At 49.7% G+C, this 14,700-nt stretch overlaps 1 protein-coding gene across 1 annotated transcript; it reads left to right on the plus strand.

Annotated features, from left to right (window-relative positions):
* The first annotated feature begins 436 nt into the window (after positions 1 to 436).
* RAET1L (retinoic acid early transcript 1L) lies at positions 437 to 13,946 on the plus strand. Its single transcript, XM_015458557.3, has 5 exons — positions 437 to 897; positions 8,675 to 8,940; positions 9,171 to 9,450; positions 10,335 to 10,467; positions 11,330 to 13,946. Exons 1-4 carry the CDS (start codon positions 825 to 827, stop codon positions 10,448 to 10,450), a joined length of 735 nt encoding a protein of 244 aa, XP_015314043.1. The 5' UTR covers positions 437 to 824; the 3' UTR covers positions 10,451 to 10,467; positions 11,330 to 13,946.
* Positions 13,947 to 14,700: the final 754 nt, after the last annotated feature.

Genomic DNA, 14,700 nt, shown 5'->3' on the forward strand with positions numbered 1-14,700 from the left:
GAAAAGTTACAACCTACCTATACAGCATATTAAAAAGCAGAGACATTACTTTGCCAACAAAGGTCCGTCTAGTCAAAGCTATGTTTTTTCCAATAGTCATGTATGGATGTGAGAGTTGAACTGTAAAGAAAGCTGAGCGTGGAAGAATTGATGCTTTTGAACTGTGGTGTTGGAGAAGACTCTTGGACTGCAAGAAGATCCAACCAGTCCATCCTAGAGGAAATCAGTACTGAATATTCGTTGGAAGGACTGATGCTGAAGCTGAAACTCCAATCCTTTGGCCACCTGATGCAAAGAACTGACTCACTGGAAAAGACCCTGACGCTGGGAAAGATTGAAGGCGGGAGGAGACGGGACAACAGAGGATGAGATGGTTGCATGGCATCACCGACTCAGTGGACATGAGTTTGAGTAAACTGCAGGAGTTGGTGATGGACAGGGAGGCCTGGCGTGCTGCAGTCCATGGGGTCGCAAAGAGTCGGACACGAGTGAGCGACTAAACTGAACTGAATTGAAGGAACAAGAGCGTTGCAGTCTCCTGTAACCAGCGTACGTGGGCGCCGGGTGTAAAAGGCGGGTAGGCTGCTTTACAGGAAGGCAGGGAAGTTGAGTGAGGGAGCTGGCAGGAGTTCCCCTCCCAGACCCGGTCGAGGAGCCTCCTAGCGGTAACCTGGGCGGGGCCTGTCGGCGGAGGGGCCTCCCAGGCAGTCAGCGCAGAGGCGGAGGTCCAGGCCACAGCTGCGGGCTAGCGGGAGAGGATCGCGGGTTCTTACTTGGCAGCCTCGCACTCCTGCAAAATTGGGATCCAGGTGGCAAAGGGAGAAATGGGTGGCTCCAAGAGCAGTCTTGACTTCCTCGTTTTGCTTCTGATTGTGTTGTTCAGCGGGACGTCCAGCGGTGAGTTCGGGGATGAACCTGCTGGGGAACGCGAGGAGGTTGGATGGCGGAAGGGGGATGGGGGTGGTGTCCGTGGGGCTTCGCGAAACTTCTTGCAGCGTGTCGCCGCCGCCACCTCCTCTTTCCCTTCCCTCGGCCCCTTTGCTCCTCGGTGGCTCCTCCCGGCTTCTTGCCGGCTCTCTGGGCCATAACAGGGGTGCCTTGGGTGTAGTAGTAATGCGGGGAGTTTGGGAGGTGACGCTGGGAGAAGAGGGGGCTGGGACGCGGCGGGAAATGAGGTTGAAACCCCCCAAGGGTCCAGCCTGCCCCTGGGAAGTGGGAGCCCTGGAGCAGGGCCGTTTGGGACCAGTCGGCCTTCCCAGGGAGAAGGGACCCAGACCCACCCCGAAAAGCACACCCTCCCGCCCCGACCTGTGCAACAGAGACCCTTCTGGTCCCTCCATCTCCCGGCCCTTGAAGGACCAGCGCTCTTTCCCGGCGGTAAGTTATAAACGCAGAGCAGACTCGGGTGCCCAGGAGGCGGCGGCGGCGCGCTCCAGGCTGAAACGTGCTTGAGTTGCTCCTGTCCGAGCCGCAGCTGCTGGCTCCACTCCCGGCCCCCGGGCTCCGCGGCGCGGCTCCTCTCCGATCCCGGGGCTCCGCGGCGCGGCTGCATCCGCGACCCCCCGAGACTCCGCTGTGCGGCTCCACCCGCGATCCCGGGGCTTCGCGGCGCTGCACCTCCCAGATCCCCGAGACTCAGCGGTGCGCCTCCACCTGCGATCCCGGGGCTCCGCGGCGCGGCTCCTCCCGGATTCCCGAGACTCCGTGGTTCGGCTCCTCTCCGAACCCGGGGCTCCGCTGCAAGGCTCCACCTCCGACCCCGAGGCTCCGCTGCGCGGCCCCACCCGTGATCCCCGGGCTCCGCAGCGCGGTTTCTTCCCCGATCCCGGGCCCTGCTGCGCGGCTCCACCCCCGACCCCTTGGCTCCGCGGCGCCGCTCCATCCCCAATCCCGGAGGCGGGTGTGAGCCTCTTCCTGATCGGGGACGAGGTGCGCTGACTCATTGGTCTAGATGCAGAACTTTTTTTTATTAGAGAAGTGATCTTGTTGGACACTACGCCTATCCTTTAACCTATTCGTACCCAGCGAAACAGATGTCCTGCCTTTCACTTGGCCTGCAGAGTCCAAGTTGAATATAAGCAGGTTTCCAGGTAGACAGTTTCGTGGACCTGCCCCAGGTCAGCATTTCTGCTTGCTTGGGGTGGGGGTGCGGGGAGCAACGGGGTTGGGGGATTTCCACGCACTATATCAGTGATTTGGCTCTAGCTTTCCTTTTCTGCAAAGTAGATGATGAGGTTATGATACTAAGTGCAGCTCAACTTGACAGTAAATTCTTCAAAAACTTCCCTTCTTCAAAAATTTGAAAGGAAGGAAAATGGGCTACAAAAAAGCAGAACTATTTATGATCCTGTTCATGCAGCTCCAGCTTCTTCTACCCGTGTGTTTTATATCAGCACAGGGGTTTGCTGTGCAGTTATATATCTTGTAGTAATAATATTAGCTGTTTTGCACCTTCACAGTATGACAAGAATTGAACTGGAAGACAGCATCAGTGTCCAGTAGTTCCCAAGGGTTGTCTCAGCCATGTCCCAGATGACTCAGTATCTGAGAGGAGATACACCCAACAATGGTACTTCCATCCCGTTATCCTACCTCCTGGGTGGGGTAGAGGAGTGTTTTGAGAAGTGCCACTCTTTTGGAGGCCAGAGCTAAGGTGAAGGATACTGAAATATCCAAGGAGAGGATAACTCTATCAACAGAGAGGATGTACTCCAAGAAGGTAGTTTAGGGCATATTTTCCATGGGATTTATGTAGATGAAAAAGATCCAAATAAAGAACAGCAATCATTTGTAAAAACAGAGATTAAGTTCTGAAATTCAGGTGACAATACTCACTGAACGTTGCAAGCTATGAGATCTTCATCACAGAAATCTTCCTCCTATTTCCCTTGTGTGTATAGAAGACAGAGAAAACCCCTGGTGATATTGCCTTACATGAATTGGGAGAATCGTAAATAGTTTTCACAGCATTGCAAATTGTGTGTCTGTGTGTGTATTAGTCAGTCAGCCCTGTCCGATTCTTGCCACCCCATGGACTGTAGCCTGCCAAGCTCTTCTGTCCGAGGAGTTCTTCAGGCAGGAATAATGGAGTGGGTGGCCATTCCCTTCTCCAGGTGATCTTTCCAGCCCAGAGACCAAACTCGGGTCTCCTGAATTGCAGGCAGATTCTTTACTGTTTGAGCCACCAGGGAAGCCTGCAGCACAAATTAGTAGAGGCCAATAATCCACAGGCAATTTCTCAACAGGACCTGGTCCACAAGGTCAGACCACAAGGTCTACCTGGTCAGAAGAGAAGTGTTCCACAAAGACCTGGCTGCTAGGAGCTCTGCCATTGATGACAACCTCAAGTTAAGAGTACAGATAGCCCCTCTCCAGAGTCTTGTTCCCAATGGACTCTCACTGTGTGGGGGACAATGAAAACGTGGGATCAATGGATGGCTCATGAACGTCTGGTTAAGAATGAGGTCTCCGGACTTCCCTGGTGATCCAGTCGCTAAGACTCCACACTTCCAGTGAAGGGGCCCGATTTGATCCTTGGTCCGGGAACTGGATCCCGCATGCTACAACTAAGAAGTCAGCATGTTGCAACTAAGAGTCTTCATGCTGCAAAAAGATCCCAAGTGCCACAACTAAGACCCAATACAGCCAAAAAAAGATAGATATGAAAAGAATAATTTATTTTAGTTCTCCAGTGCTAGTGATGTGTGGGCCTTCAGAGTGGTAGTGTAGGAGCTCATGGCTCTGGGTCAAATACCCTACACGGATGTCGGCTCTTTAGAGATATGAAAGACGGTCATCAAATACCCCAGCCTATCAACTGTCCTGATGACCATTTGCTGTGATGGCTTGTGCTGGGCCTTAGATTCGGAGGAGAAGCCCAGTTCCAGCAGCTGGCCCAGTGTCTCACAGGGTTCCATGCAGCCTGGGGGTCTGTGTCTGACTGTCCTCTCACAGTCCCCCAGCATCAGGGGGACGGTGCCTGCTGAGGCCCACTTGGAGCCGTCAGTCACATACATCACCCAGCACCGCAGAAGCACATTGTCTTCCAGAACACTGTGCCTTAGGAATGCCATAGCACCTGAACTTTCTAAGACAGACTTAATGATGTGGAATATTTTCTAGATATCACTTTCATTAGGTTTCCTGAAAATGTTTGTATAAATTTTTTGACCAAGAAAGTTTTAAACAGTGTTATAAAATAAATAGTTTTTAAAATTGTTTCAACACAAATACTTGGACTAGCTTAGTGCCAAGTGCCTTTTAGTTTTTATTTCATCAAAGTAATGTAGTTGTTCACCCTTGAATGTGCCAGGCTTAGTTGCTCAGTCATGTCCGAGTCTTTGCGACCCCATGGACTATACAGTCCGTGGAATTCTCCAGGGTTGAATACTGGAGTGGGTAGCCTTTCCCTTCTCTCGGGGATCTTCCCAACCCAGGGATCGAACCCAGGTCTTCCACATTGTAGGTGGATTCTTTACCATCTAAGGCACCAGGGAAGCTCAAGAATACTGGAGTGGGTAGCCTCTCCCTTTTCCAGGAGATCTTTCTGACTCAGGAATTGAACTGGGGTCTCCTGCATTGCAGGTGGATTCATTACCTGCTGAGCCACCAGGGAAACCCTTAAGTTTCTTTCTTCTTTTTCTTCTTTTTTTTTTTTTTAATATTTATTACTAGTCTTGGGAATTATTTGTGTATAAGATAAAATACTTTGTCTTAGGAAAAGAAAAATGAAAAAATGCTGTTGCCTTGTACAGGAAAAGGCAGTGTTGGAGGAAGAAAACTTAAGAGATAGAAGCAAAAAAAAGAGAAAAATACTGTAGAAACACAAAACTACTCTTTCATGAAAAATTGCCTTTTTAATTTTTTTTTTTAATAAAGAGGGGTTCTGCCTTCTTACTTTGGGGAAAGTTGGAGTGGAATTGACAGAAACATCTTAAATTTGGCAGATCCTAGCATATGGCACCCCACTCCAGTACTCTTGCCTGGAAAATCCCATGGACGGAGGAGCCTGGTAGGCTGTAGTCCATGGGGTTGCTAAGAGTTGGACACGACTCGGAGACTTCACTTTCACTTTCATGCATTGGAGAAGGACATGGCAACCCACTCCAGTGTTCTTGCCTGGAGAATCCCAGGGACAGGGGAGCCTGGTGGGCTGCAGTCTATGGGGTCACACAGAGTCGGACACGACTGAAGCGACTTAGCAGCAGCAGCAGCATTTCTCAGAGCCAGAAGTGGATTTGGGGCAGGTCAATAGTAAACAATGATGATTTTATTTATTTTTACTTTCTGGAAAAGGAGATAACACAATTCCAGAAGGTGCAGTCATGTTTTGAGGTTAAGAATCCCTTTTACCACACCTAGAACAGTGCTATGCACAGAATGGGTGCCTGAGTTGTGTTGGGTAAAAAAAAAAAAAGGTAAACAGATTTTGTGCTTGTCTTCAAGGCTGGCTTAAGTATAAAATGGATTTTTTAAAACACTTGAAAAAATTAAATAATTCAATTTATTAAAAGAAAAATTACACATGCATTGCGCAAAAGGCTCTCAATGCCTAGCCATTGATCAGCGCCTCCCTGGAGTCAAAGCTCCTCCCAGACAGCTCAGGCTGTTACTAATTGAAGCTGGTTATGACTCATATGCTACCACTGGTGAAGTTAACAAGTGGTGAAAAAGGAGAAGCTGGTTTGTTCAGGAGCCCTGGGAAATGGTGACCTAATGTCCTCAGACCATCTCCAAGTTTCCAGGTTAGAAAGGGGGCAGAGGTGGCTGCTGCGGGGCGCATCAGCGTCTTGTGGGCAGTCAGGGTGGTTGGCACAAGGCGAACGTTTGAGCACCACCAAGCTTAGGGTTTCAACCAGTCTGGGGGTCTTCGTGCTTGGAGCCAGCAGTTTTTATGTGCTGGGGGTCTGCTTCCTGTAGAGAAAACTTGAGGCTTGTGTCAGCTCTTTGTTATCTTTCAGGGAACTGATAATTTCATGACACTGCTATGTGGCTGGTCACAGTCTAAATTGTTACCAGTTTCCCAGCACAAGGAGTATTCGTTTCTCCATCTTCACATGTTCTAATCCTTAACTCTTAAACCACTGTTTTGAGACTCACAGGAGGCCTGGCTGACTGAAACTTTTCTACAAACAAGAGGCAGACAGAGACCATGGGGCAGCAGGTCTTTCCCACTAAGGCCCCCTAGAGCCCTTTTGGTTACAAGACCATTTATTACCCACTTTTCCATGGTCCCAAGAAGCCCAGGGCCTCCAACAGCTTCCTATTTCTTGAAGAGAATCTAAACATGCCCTCTCTCAACTGGCATCTTATCCCTCTGTCTGATAACTCACCCAGCAAAACCCCCCGACCAGACCCCCAGGACCTAACTTAGGAGGGACAGGAACAGGGTTTCCCAGAGTATGACACAGGGCTCGAGGGTGAGGCTGGGCATCCCCACTTCTACCCTTTGGTCCCACATTCATAGTGTCTAGGAATTGGGACAGCAGCAGCCTATTATGGTTATTGATTAAGGTAGGAGTTGACAGATTTTTTTTCTGTAGAAGAAAGTAAATCTCGAGGTCTCTTTAGGCCATTTGGTATCTGTCTCTGGGTGCAAAAGGAGCTTGCACATTTGTGGAGCAGCAGGAGCCAAATATAATGTGTAAATCAACTGAGAACCAGACTTGTCCACTGTCCTGGTTTCTGACCCCAGTAATGAGTGACCCATCCCGTAGAGAAGCATCCAAGAGCTGCCTCAGTTGTCTGTTTATGAACCAGAAACTTACCGTGTCCTGCCTTGTAGCTTCTGGTGGTGGGACTGTGATAGGAGTGTGGATCTGGCTGTTATGGGCTAATGCGCCACCTCTGCTGTAGTCTGGCTTCCTTGGTTCAAGGAGCCATAGGGGACACTGCATGAAGCCACAGGTGTGAGCACACCTGTATCAACTCTGGTGTCAGGCCTAGGTCACCTGCTGGCACATCTTATTTGTTCCCTGTGGCCCTGGTTATGCCAAGCCACATAATCACTTCTATCCTATGACGGCTGGCCTATCTGAACTAATGGTTGGGGTTGGTGAACCCAGATCATGATGGGCAACTCTGACATTCCATGACCAGAGGCCTCGTCTCTGCCAGGCCCCAGGACCATACCAGGAGCCGCACTGAATGGTATGGGCTTTCTCACTGCAAGTGGTATGTCCTTTCTTCAGGACACCAGGAGTCTGTGTTGTGAGCCTCCAAGTAAAATGCCACCTACAGCATGTAGCACCTTTCTGAACACAGGAAGCTATGATGTCACTGGTTCTGTTGGGTCATCTGCCCAAGAAGCAGGTCCAGCCACACTCATCATTCATCAATTGTGACTGCTTTTGTGCCAGGACAGCAGTTGCAGCAGAGACCTAGGGTCTGTGAAGCCTGAAATGTGTCATATGTACCATTAGAGGGAACCTAGGACCTCAGTGGTAATTCAGTGGAGATAAGATAGGGACCAGAGCTCTGCAGGCCTAGGGAGATTGTAGGTTGGTACTCGTTTCCATTATTTCCTCCAGGAGTGATACTGTCTCCATGTACTATCGGGGGATGGGGAGTCAGGGTGAGAAGAATGAATGTGGAATCCACGACTCTGGTACCTCACCCATGGCAGTTTACTAACAACACAGACTGTGCATTCATGTCAGAAGTCCAGGACGTGTGCAATGGACACTGAGTGGATCTGTGGACCCAGAGACAACCACTGCTAGCAGGACCTGAGACAGGTGTCTATTAATTGCCTGGTCCTTGGAGCATCACTTCACAGCACGGGGGCCATGATCATGCTACCGTTCCTGTGTGTGGTGTTAGTAACACACTGGGTCCCATATGAGTGTGGGAGTAATTTCTCCTTCTGCACTTCCAGTTCAGTTCAGTCACTCAGTCATGTCTGACTCTTTGCCACCTCATGGACTGCAGCACGCCAGGCTTCCCTGTCCATCACCAACTCCCAGAGCTTACTCAAACTCATGTATATCGCATTAGTGATGGCATCCAACTGTCCCATCCTCTGTCATCCCCTCTCCTCTGATCTTGAATCTTTCCCAGCATCAGGGTCTTTTCCAGTGACTCAGTTCTTCGCATCAGGTGGCCAAAGTATTGGAGTTAGTTGCCCCAGTAAATAACCATGTGGCTCATCGGGAGAGTATGGAAGGACTTCTGCACTTGCTGTGGTGATGAAAGGGCCCTCCTCACTGGGACGTGGCGTCTTTCTCCTGTGACCCGTAATTATAAACTCTTCCTTCTCCAACTTGGGGTTCTGTGCTCACCTGTCACCTCTTTGCCCCTCTGCCTGTGATCCTGCTTCCTCAGGAGCATCCCCTCAGGCTCCCCATCTCTCACAGGACATGGAGTTAGATTCTGACAGCCCGCTGTCATCTAGGCTTTTCCTGCATAGCATCCTGGCACGTCTCTGCAAAGGTTATGATGCTGGGATCGGACCTGGTGGACAAGGGGACACACCCAGGAAGTGTGAAATTTGCCAGGCAGGGGACTCCTCCTTTTCCACAAGGAGAGGAGGGGCACTGGCTGTATGGTGTGTGTTGTAGGGTGTCATTGCTCTGTCAGCCCAGCCCTGCACTTTACTCTGCTCTCACATAACTGGGGGAAGGGGCCTCAGGGTCTTTTTCCCCAACCGCATCCTCACTGTGTTTTGCCTTCACAGACCCTCGTTCTCTTTCCGATAATTTCACCATCGATTCTCGACCCAGAGATGGTCAGCCATGGTGTGAGGTTCCAGGAGAAGTTGATCAAAAGGTCTTTCTCTCCTGTGACTGTGGTACAGCTAAGATCAAGTACGTGAGTCCATTGGGAGAGGAAGTGAAAAGTATGAATGCCAGGGAAGCACAGTCTCCGACTCACACACTCGGAGACACTGGAGACTTGCTCAAGGAGCAGATGCCTGACGTTACACCGGAGAAACACATAAACACATAGAAAGTCCAAATGCAGGAGGAGTAGACTGGGGGCTTAGCTGCATCTACTGTTTTTGGGAGGAAAAAAAAAAAAAGGATATTGTCCTTCCCTAGTAGTCCAGTGGAAAGAGCAGCTGTTGCAGGAGAGGCCAGGGCCAGATTAGCTGGGCCCAGGGGATGTGGACCCAGGTGGGGCAAAGAATCTGTCAAGCTCAGAGGCTGAGCTCTTTCTTTTCCTCGGTGGGGTCAGGCCCTCTGACCCTGCAGGCCAGGCTGACATGCTGGCGAGAAGATAACGGACTCATCAATGGATCCTGGCAGTTTGGCTTCAATGGACCACTGTGCCTCTCCTTTGATGTGGACAATGGACGCTGGAGAGTGCATCATCCTGGAGGGAGGGAGATGAAACAGAAGTGGGAGAATAGCAGAGCTGTGACCGACTTCTTCAAGAAGGTCTCCAGGGGAGACTGTTGGCTCTGTTTTCAGGCTTTCTTGGAGCACTGCAAGAAAATGTTGAAGGCCACAGGTAAGTGAGAAGAGTAGGAGAAAGTGGTAGTTCTCACATGGTGACATGGACCCACCCCTCTGTGTGTGTGTGTGTTGTGAAAATGATCCGTCAGAGGTGAGCTGTCCTGGGAGAACAATGGCCCAGGGATGCTGTCATCCTCCTTCGTCTTCCACCTCCTGGCGTGTCTCCTCACAGCACAGGCCTTTGTATTGTTGGACATGGATTCTCACTGATCCTAAACATGAGAGCATCTCTGTGATTCCAGTCTCATTCTTACTATTCCTTCTTTCTTTCTTTTTAATACATTCTTATGCTTTCTTTCTTTATTTATTCATTTTAGTCAAGTTAGATATATTATCTCTCTGTTTGGATTAAAATTTCTCACCATTTTTAGAGTACAAGATACAAAAAAAAAAAAAAAAATTACATAGACCCCAAAGTATAAAATTGACCCTCTCCTTGCCATAAGAATAAAATTTAGTATTTCCTTTTCTACTGTTCAAAGGCAACTTGCAGTTAGCTATTCACTAAACATGTTTCAGAGACTACTAATATTCCCTCTTTCCAGAGCCTTCTTTTAAATGTCACCAGTCCTACTTCTGGAAATCTGTCAATAGCACCTCTACTGTCAGCTCCTGAGGACTCCATCCTGATGTCACCGTCTCTGATGTCACAGCAGGACTGAGAGACTCTGTTGGAAATCTTGCTTCCCCATTAGCTGTCAGAGCCCATGGGGACTGGGCTCCTCCCTCCCTCCCATCTCGCCTGAGGACCTGTCACAAGGGCCTCCACATGTGGGTGCAAACAGGCTGCATAGTAGGGGTACCTGGGTCAGGGGGGCTGAGGCGGCATCTGCTGAGTTTGGGGTCTGGACAAGGGCTTCACCCTTATTCTCCTTGCAGCATCACTGACCACGGGCCCCCCTACAGTGAAGTCCTCGGCCACAGCCATCAAGCACATCACCTGGATCCTCCCCATGCTCCTCACCAGTTTCATCATAACTGTCTTCCTGGGCTGAGTCCTTTCCAGGAGCAGGTACTGAGGGCAGAATTCAGAGGGAAGGCAGGGGCACAGAGCCTGGTGTGAGGCCAGGGAAGGTGAATCCCATCCAACCTCTGCCCCTCACTGAACCTCCTCACCCTGAAAATGAGCCGGTGAATAAGATCACATATGACCCGAGAGCAAGAACTGCAGACCCAACTCCAAAGGCCTGTTCTCACAGGAAGTGGCCTGGGTCAAGCAGGCAAGGCAGGAGCCCCACAGCAGAGACTGTGGGAAGGGCTGAGGCCAGGCCTGTGCTCCTGGAGCAGCAGCAGGTCTGACTCAGTGTGGCCTGCATGTCACCAACCTCCTGGGGACCCAGAGCCTCCATCACTAAGGGGTCCTGCCTTGAGCAGAGGTGCCTGGGGATGGGTGGGCCTGAAATGGGGTGGAGGTACACAGCTGGGAGGGACCAGTAAGAGATGGGGGGCAGGGACTCTGGTCCTGAAAGCTGTCAGCTGCTGGCTCAGAGCCTGGAGGGGAGCGAAGGAAGGAGGTTTGCCTGCAGCCCCTGAAGGCCATCAGGAAGCAAGATCCCTCCTCCAGGGACCTGCTCCCTGGTCCTTTAGGCCCACCTCAGGGAGGATCTGGACCTGAGTAAAGGGAGCCGATTGATTCCTCACTGGCTCCAGTCCTGAGCCTAAGCAGGGGGTTTTAGAGCCTGGGGTGACTCTGTGATGCAGGAAGGAAGGAGGAGGTGACAAGAAGCTGGTGGGCCTGGGGTGGGGGTGGGGGTGGAGGACAGAGGAGCCCCTCAGTGAGGGTGGGGCTGGAGGAGGGGTTGGGGAGGGGCAACCCCAGCAAAGTGACAGGAGTTCCTCAGCCTCCTGGACCAAGGCCTCTTTCTTTTCTGCAGGAGACGGTACTCCCAGGAAGCGCAACAGATGCTCTGTCTGCCTCTCTCCTGCTCTTCACTTTAGATCCAGGAGATCAGACCCCATGAATCCTGAGACTGTTTTCTGGTTACGGTGACACAGTAGATGCATCACCTCATGTACTTTATCACATTTGGGGAAATCCTATTCAGCATCTCTAAAAAAAAAAACAACCAGAAACAATTTATTTCACCACTTTCTCCTGGTGCTAAGTGATGGAATTTCTACACGGAAATGCTCAAGTCTTTGAAGAAATCTCCACAAACAGGACATTTTTCATCCTATTCTAGTTTGTGGATAATTAGACTCTGCCTTGTGACCTCGTTCTTGCAAATGATATTGCAAGAAAACTACCATCTGCTATTACAGGACTCAGGGATTCTCTCTGTGTCTGGAGAAATCACCTCAGCCTATTTTCAATAGAAGAAAGTTTTATTTATGACTATTTCCCTTAACAATTTATTACACTTAAAGTGAAAGTGTTAGTCACTCAGTCGGGTCCAACTCTTTGTGACCCCATGATCTGTAGCCCGCCAGGCTCCTCCGTCCATGGGATTCTCCAGGCAAGAATACTGAAGTGGGTTGCTGTTTCCTTCTCAGGGGACCTCTCCAACTCAGGGATTGAACCCGAGTCTCCTGTGCTCCTGCATTGACAGGCGGATTCTTTACCATCTGAGTCACTGGGGAAGCCTATTTATTATGCTGCTACCGATACTGCTGCTATGTCGCTTTAGTCGTGTCCGACTCTGTGCGACCCCATAGATGACAGCCCACCAGGCTTCCCATCCCTGGGATTCTCCAGGCAAGAACACTGGAGTGGGTTGCCATTTCCTTCTCCAATGCACGAAAACGAAAAGTTAAAGTGAAGTCGCTCAGTCGTGTCTGACTCCAGCGACCCCATGGACTGCAGCCCACCAGGCTCCTCCATCCATGGGATCCTCCAGGCAGAAGTACTGGAGTGGGGTGCCATTGCCTTTGTGCTATTTAAATAAAAATCTCAGTACTCCAGAAAACTTGAAGTGTTTAAGATTTTTGTTTTCTAAGCCACAAGAGAGGTCATGACGTTTCACCCTTTGTCCATCTTGTGGGATTCGACGTACCTGGCGATTCTGAGGACACATGGTCTGAGAGGACACGTGCACCCTGTGTTCACGGCAGTGCTGCTCACAGTAGCCGGGACCTGGAAGCCACCTACACGTCACCCACAGATGAATGGGCAAAGAAGATGTGGGACATATACACAGGGCAGTATTACTCAGCCTCAGAAAGAATGAAATAATGCCCTATGTAGCAACATGGATGGACCTGGAGAGTGTCATATTGAACGCTATACGTCAGACAGAGGAGCAGAAACACCTTCTGACGTCCTTCACACTCAGAATCCAAAAAGTCGTGATACAAGTGCTCTTACTTATAAACCAGAAGGAGACTCACAGACTTAGAGAATGAATTTATGGTTGCCAGGGGGAAAGGATGGGGGGAAGGGATAGTTAGGGCATCTGGGATCAACATGCACACACTGATTTATTTAAAATGGATAACCAGCAAGGACCTACTGTATAGCACATAGAACTCTGCTCAATGTTATGTGGCAGACTGGGTGGGGATGGGAGGGGAGTTGGGGAAGAAAAGATGCATGTATGGAAGTGAAAGTGAAAGAAGGTTAGTTACACAGTCATGTCTGACTCTTTGGGATCCCATGGACTGTAAGCTGCCAGCTCGTCTGTTCATGGAAATCTTCAGGCAAGGGAGTACTGGAATGGGTTGCCATTTTCTTCTCCAGGGGATCTTCACGACCCGGGGATTGAACCTGGGTCTCTTGCATTGCAGGCAAATTCTTTACCAACTGAGCCACCAGGGAAGATAGAGACATGTAAGTAAGTAAGTAAGTAAGTAAGTGTTAGTCGCTCAGTCGTGCCCGACTCTTTGCGACCCCATGGACTGCAGCCCACCAGACTCCTCTGTCCATGAGATTTTCCAGGCAAGGATACTGGAGTGGGTTGCCATTTCCTTCTCCAGGGGATCTTCCCAACCCAGGGATCGAACCCGGGTCTCCTGCACTGCAGGCAGATTCTTTACTGACTGAGCTACAAGGGAAGCCCTGTATGTGTATGTTAAATCCCTAGCCTAGCTTCTTTGTGCTGCTCATTCAGAACTCCTGCACTCCTCTCTGGGTGTATATTTCCGCCTTGCTTCTGTCTTAAATAAACAAACTATTTCTGTATGCCTCCAGTAATAACTTTGGTATCTATTTTTACAGTTTTTGCCTCCTTGAAACATTCTTGCTTTCAAAGATGGTAAGAGCCAAGGGAACTTTGCATCTCGCCCCTGGTGTTTAGTGTCTAGAATTCCTCATTTTACACCAAGCTACCCAGGTTCAATTTCTGGGCAGGAAACTAAGATCCCTCTTTAGCACCACTCACAACTGTCTCTCTGAGATCAATATTAAGGAAATATACACCTTATATTACTACACCTTATATTAAGGTGTAACTATGCACCTTAAATATACAGGTAGGGGGGCTTCACAATTTTGTCATGGGAGATTTCGCCTCTGCCAAGAGTTTAAAAAAAAAAAGAAAGTCCTTCCAAAGTTAACCTGGTTCATTCCCTTTCTAGGCCCTTTAATGGCTATTGTTGTTCTTTCCTTTCTAGTCCTTGTTTATTTAACCTTTGATTGACTTTGTGTCTGTAAGATCTACCAGTTTGAAATAACACTCATGGTGGCTCAAGGAATATAGCCCGTTCCAGTGGAGGGTGGCCCAGATCCATGTAGGTCCTTGTGAGGGACTTCTGCACCTTGAGGGGCTCAGTTCAGTGGTCCCTGTCCAGCAGGGAGAAGTTTTGATAGAAGAAAGCGTCAGCCCCTTAAGCCTTAAGATTAAGGGTGTAGAACCCCTCAGTGGGGAATGAGACAGGCTGGGACAGTTTGCTGCAGTGAGTGTACTTGGACAAAAGTCACATCAAGCATCAAAATACAAAGAAATTGTAAGGGGCTAAAAATAATTGCATCCACGTGCAGTTGGGGCAAATAACAACAAGATACAAAAAGACCAAAAACCCAAGGCAATTTCAGAGCAGCCAGGCGCAAAAGCAGGGTACTGGTCATGATCCCTGCACACAGCACCACCAAGGGGGAACAAACCACCCAGGTCACCCCCTGGCCTGAACCCAGGATCTGCCCTCACCCTCATCTCATATGTGGGACTGGCTTCCCCCGCCTCTGGAGCCAGCAAGGGAATATGTTACTTGTTTTTGCTCCCTCATGAGTCCCAATAAAGCTTCTTTCCCCCTGAATTTGTGTCTGGCCTTTTACCAACTTCTATTGATCGAGTCCAGGAGCACTGGTCAG

Source organism: Bos taurus, chromosome 9 (assembly GCF_002263795.3).
Source record: "Bos taurus isolate L1 Dominette 01449 registration number 42190680 breed Hereford chromosome 9, ARS-UCD2.0, whole genome shotgun sequence".
In the NCBI taxonomy this organism is placed as follows: Eukaryota; Metazoa; Chordata; class Mammalia; order Artiodactyla; family Bovidae; genus Bos; species Bos taurus.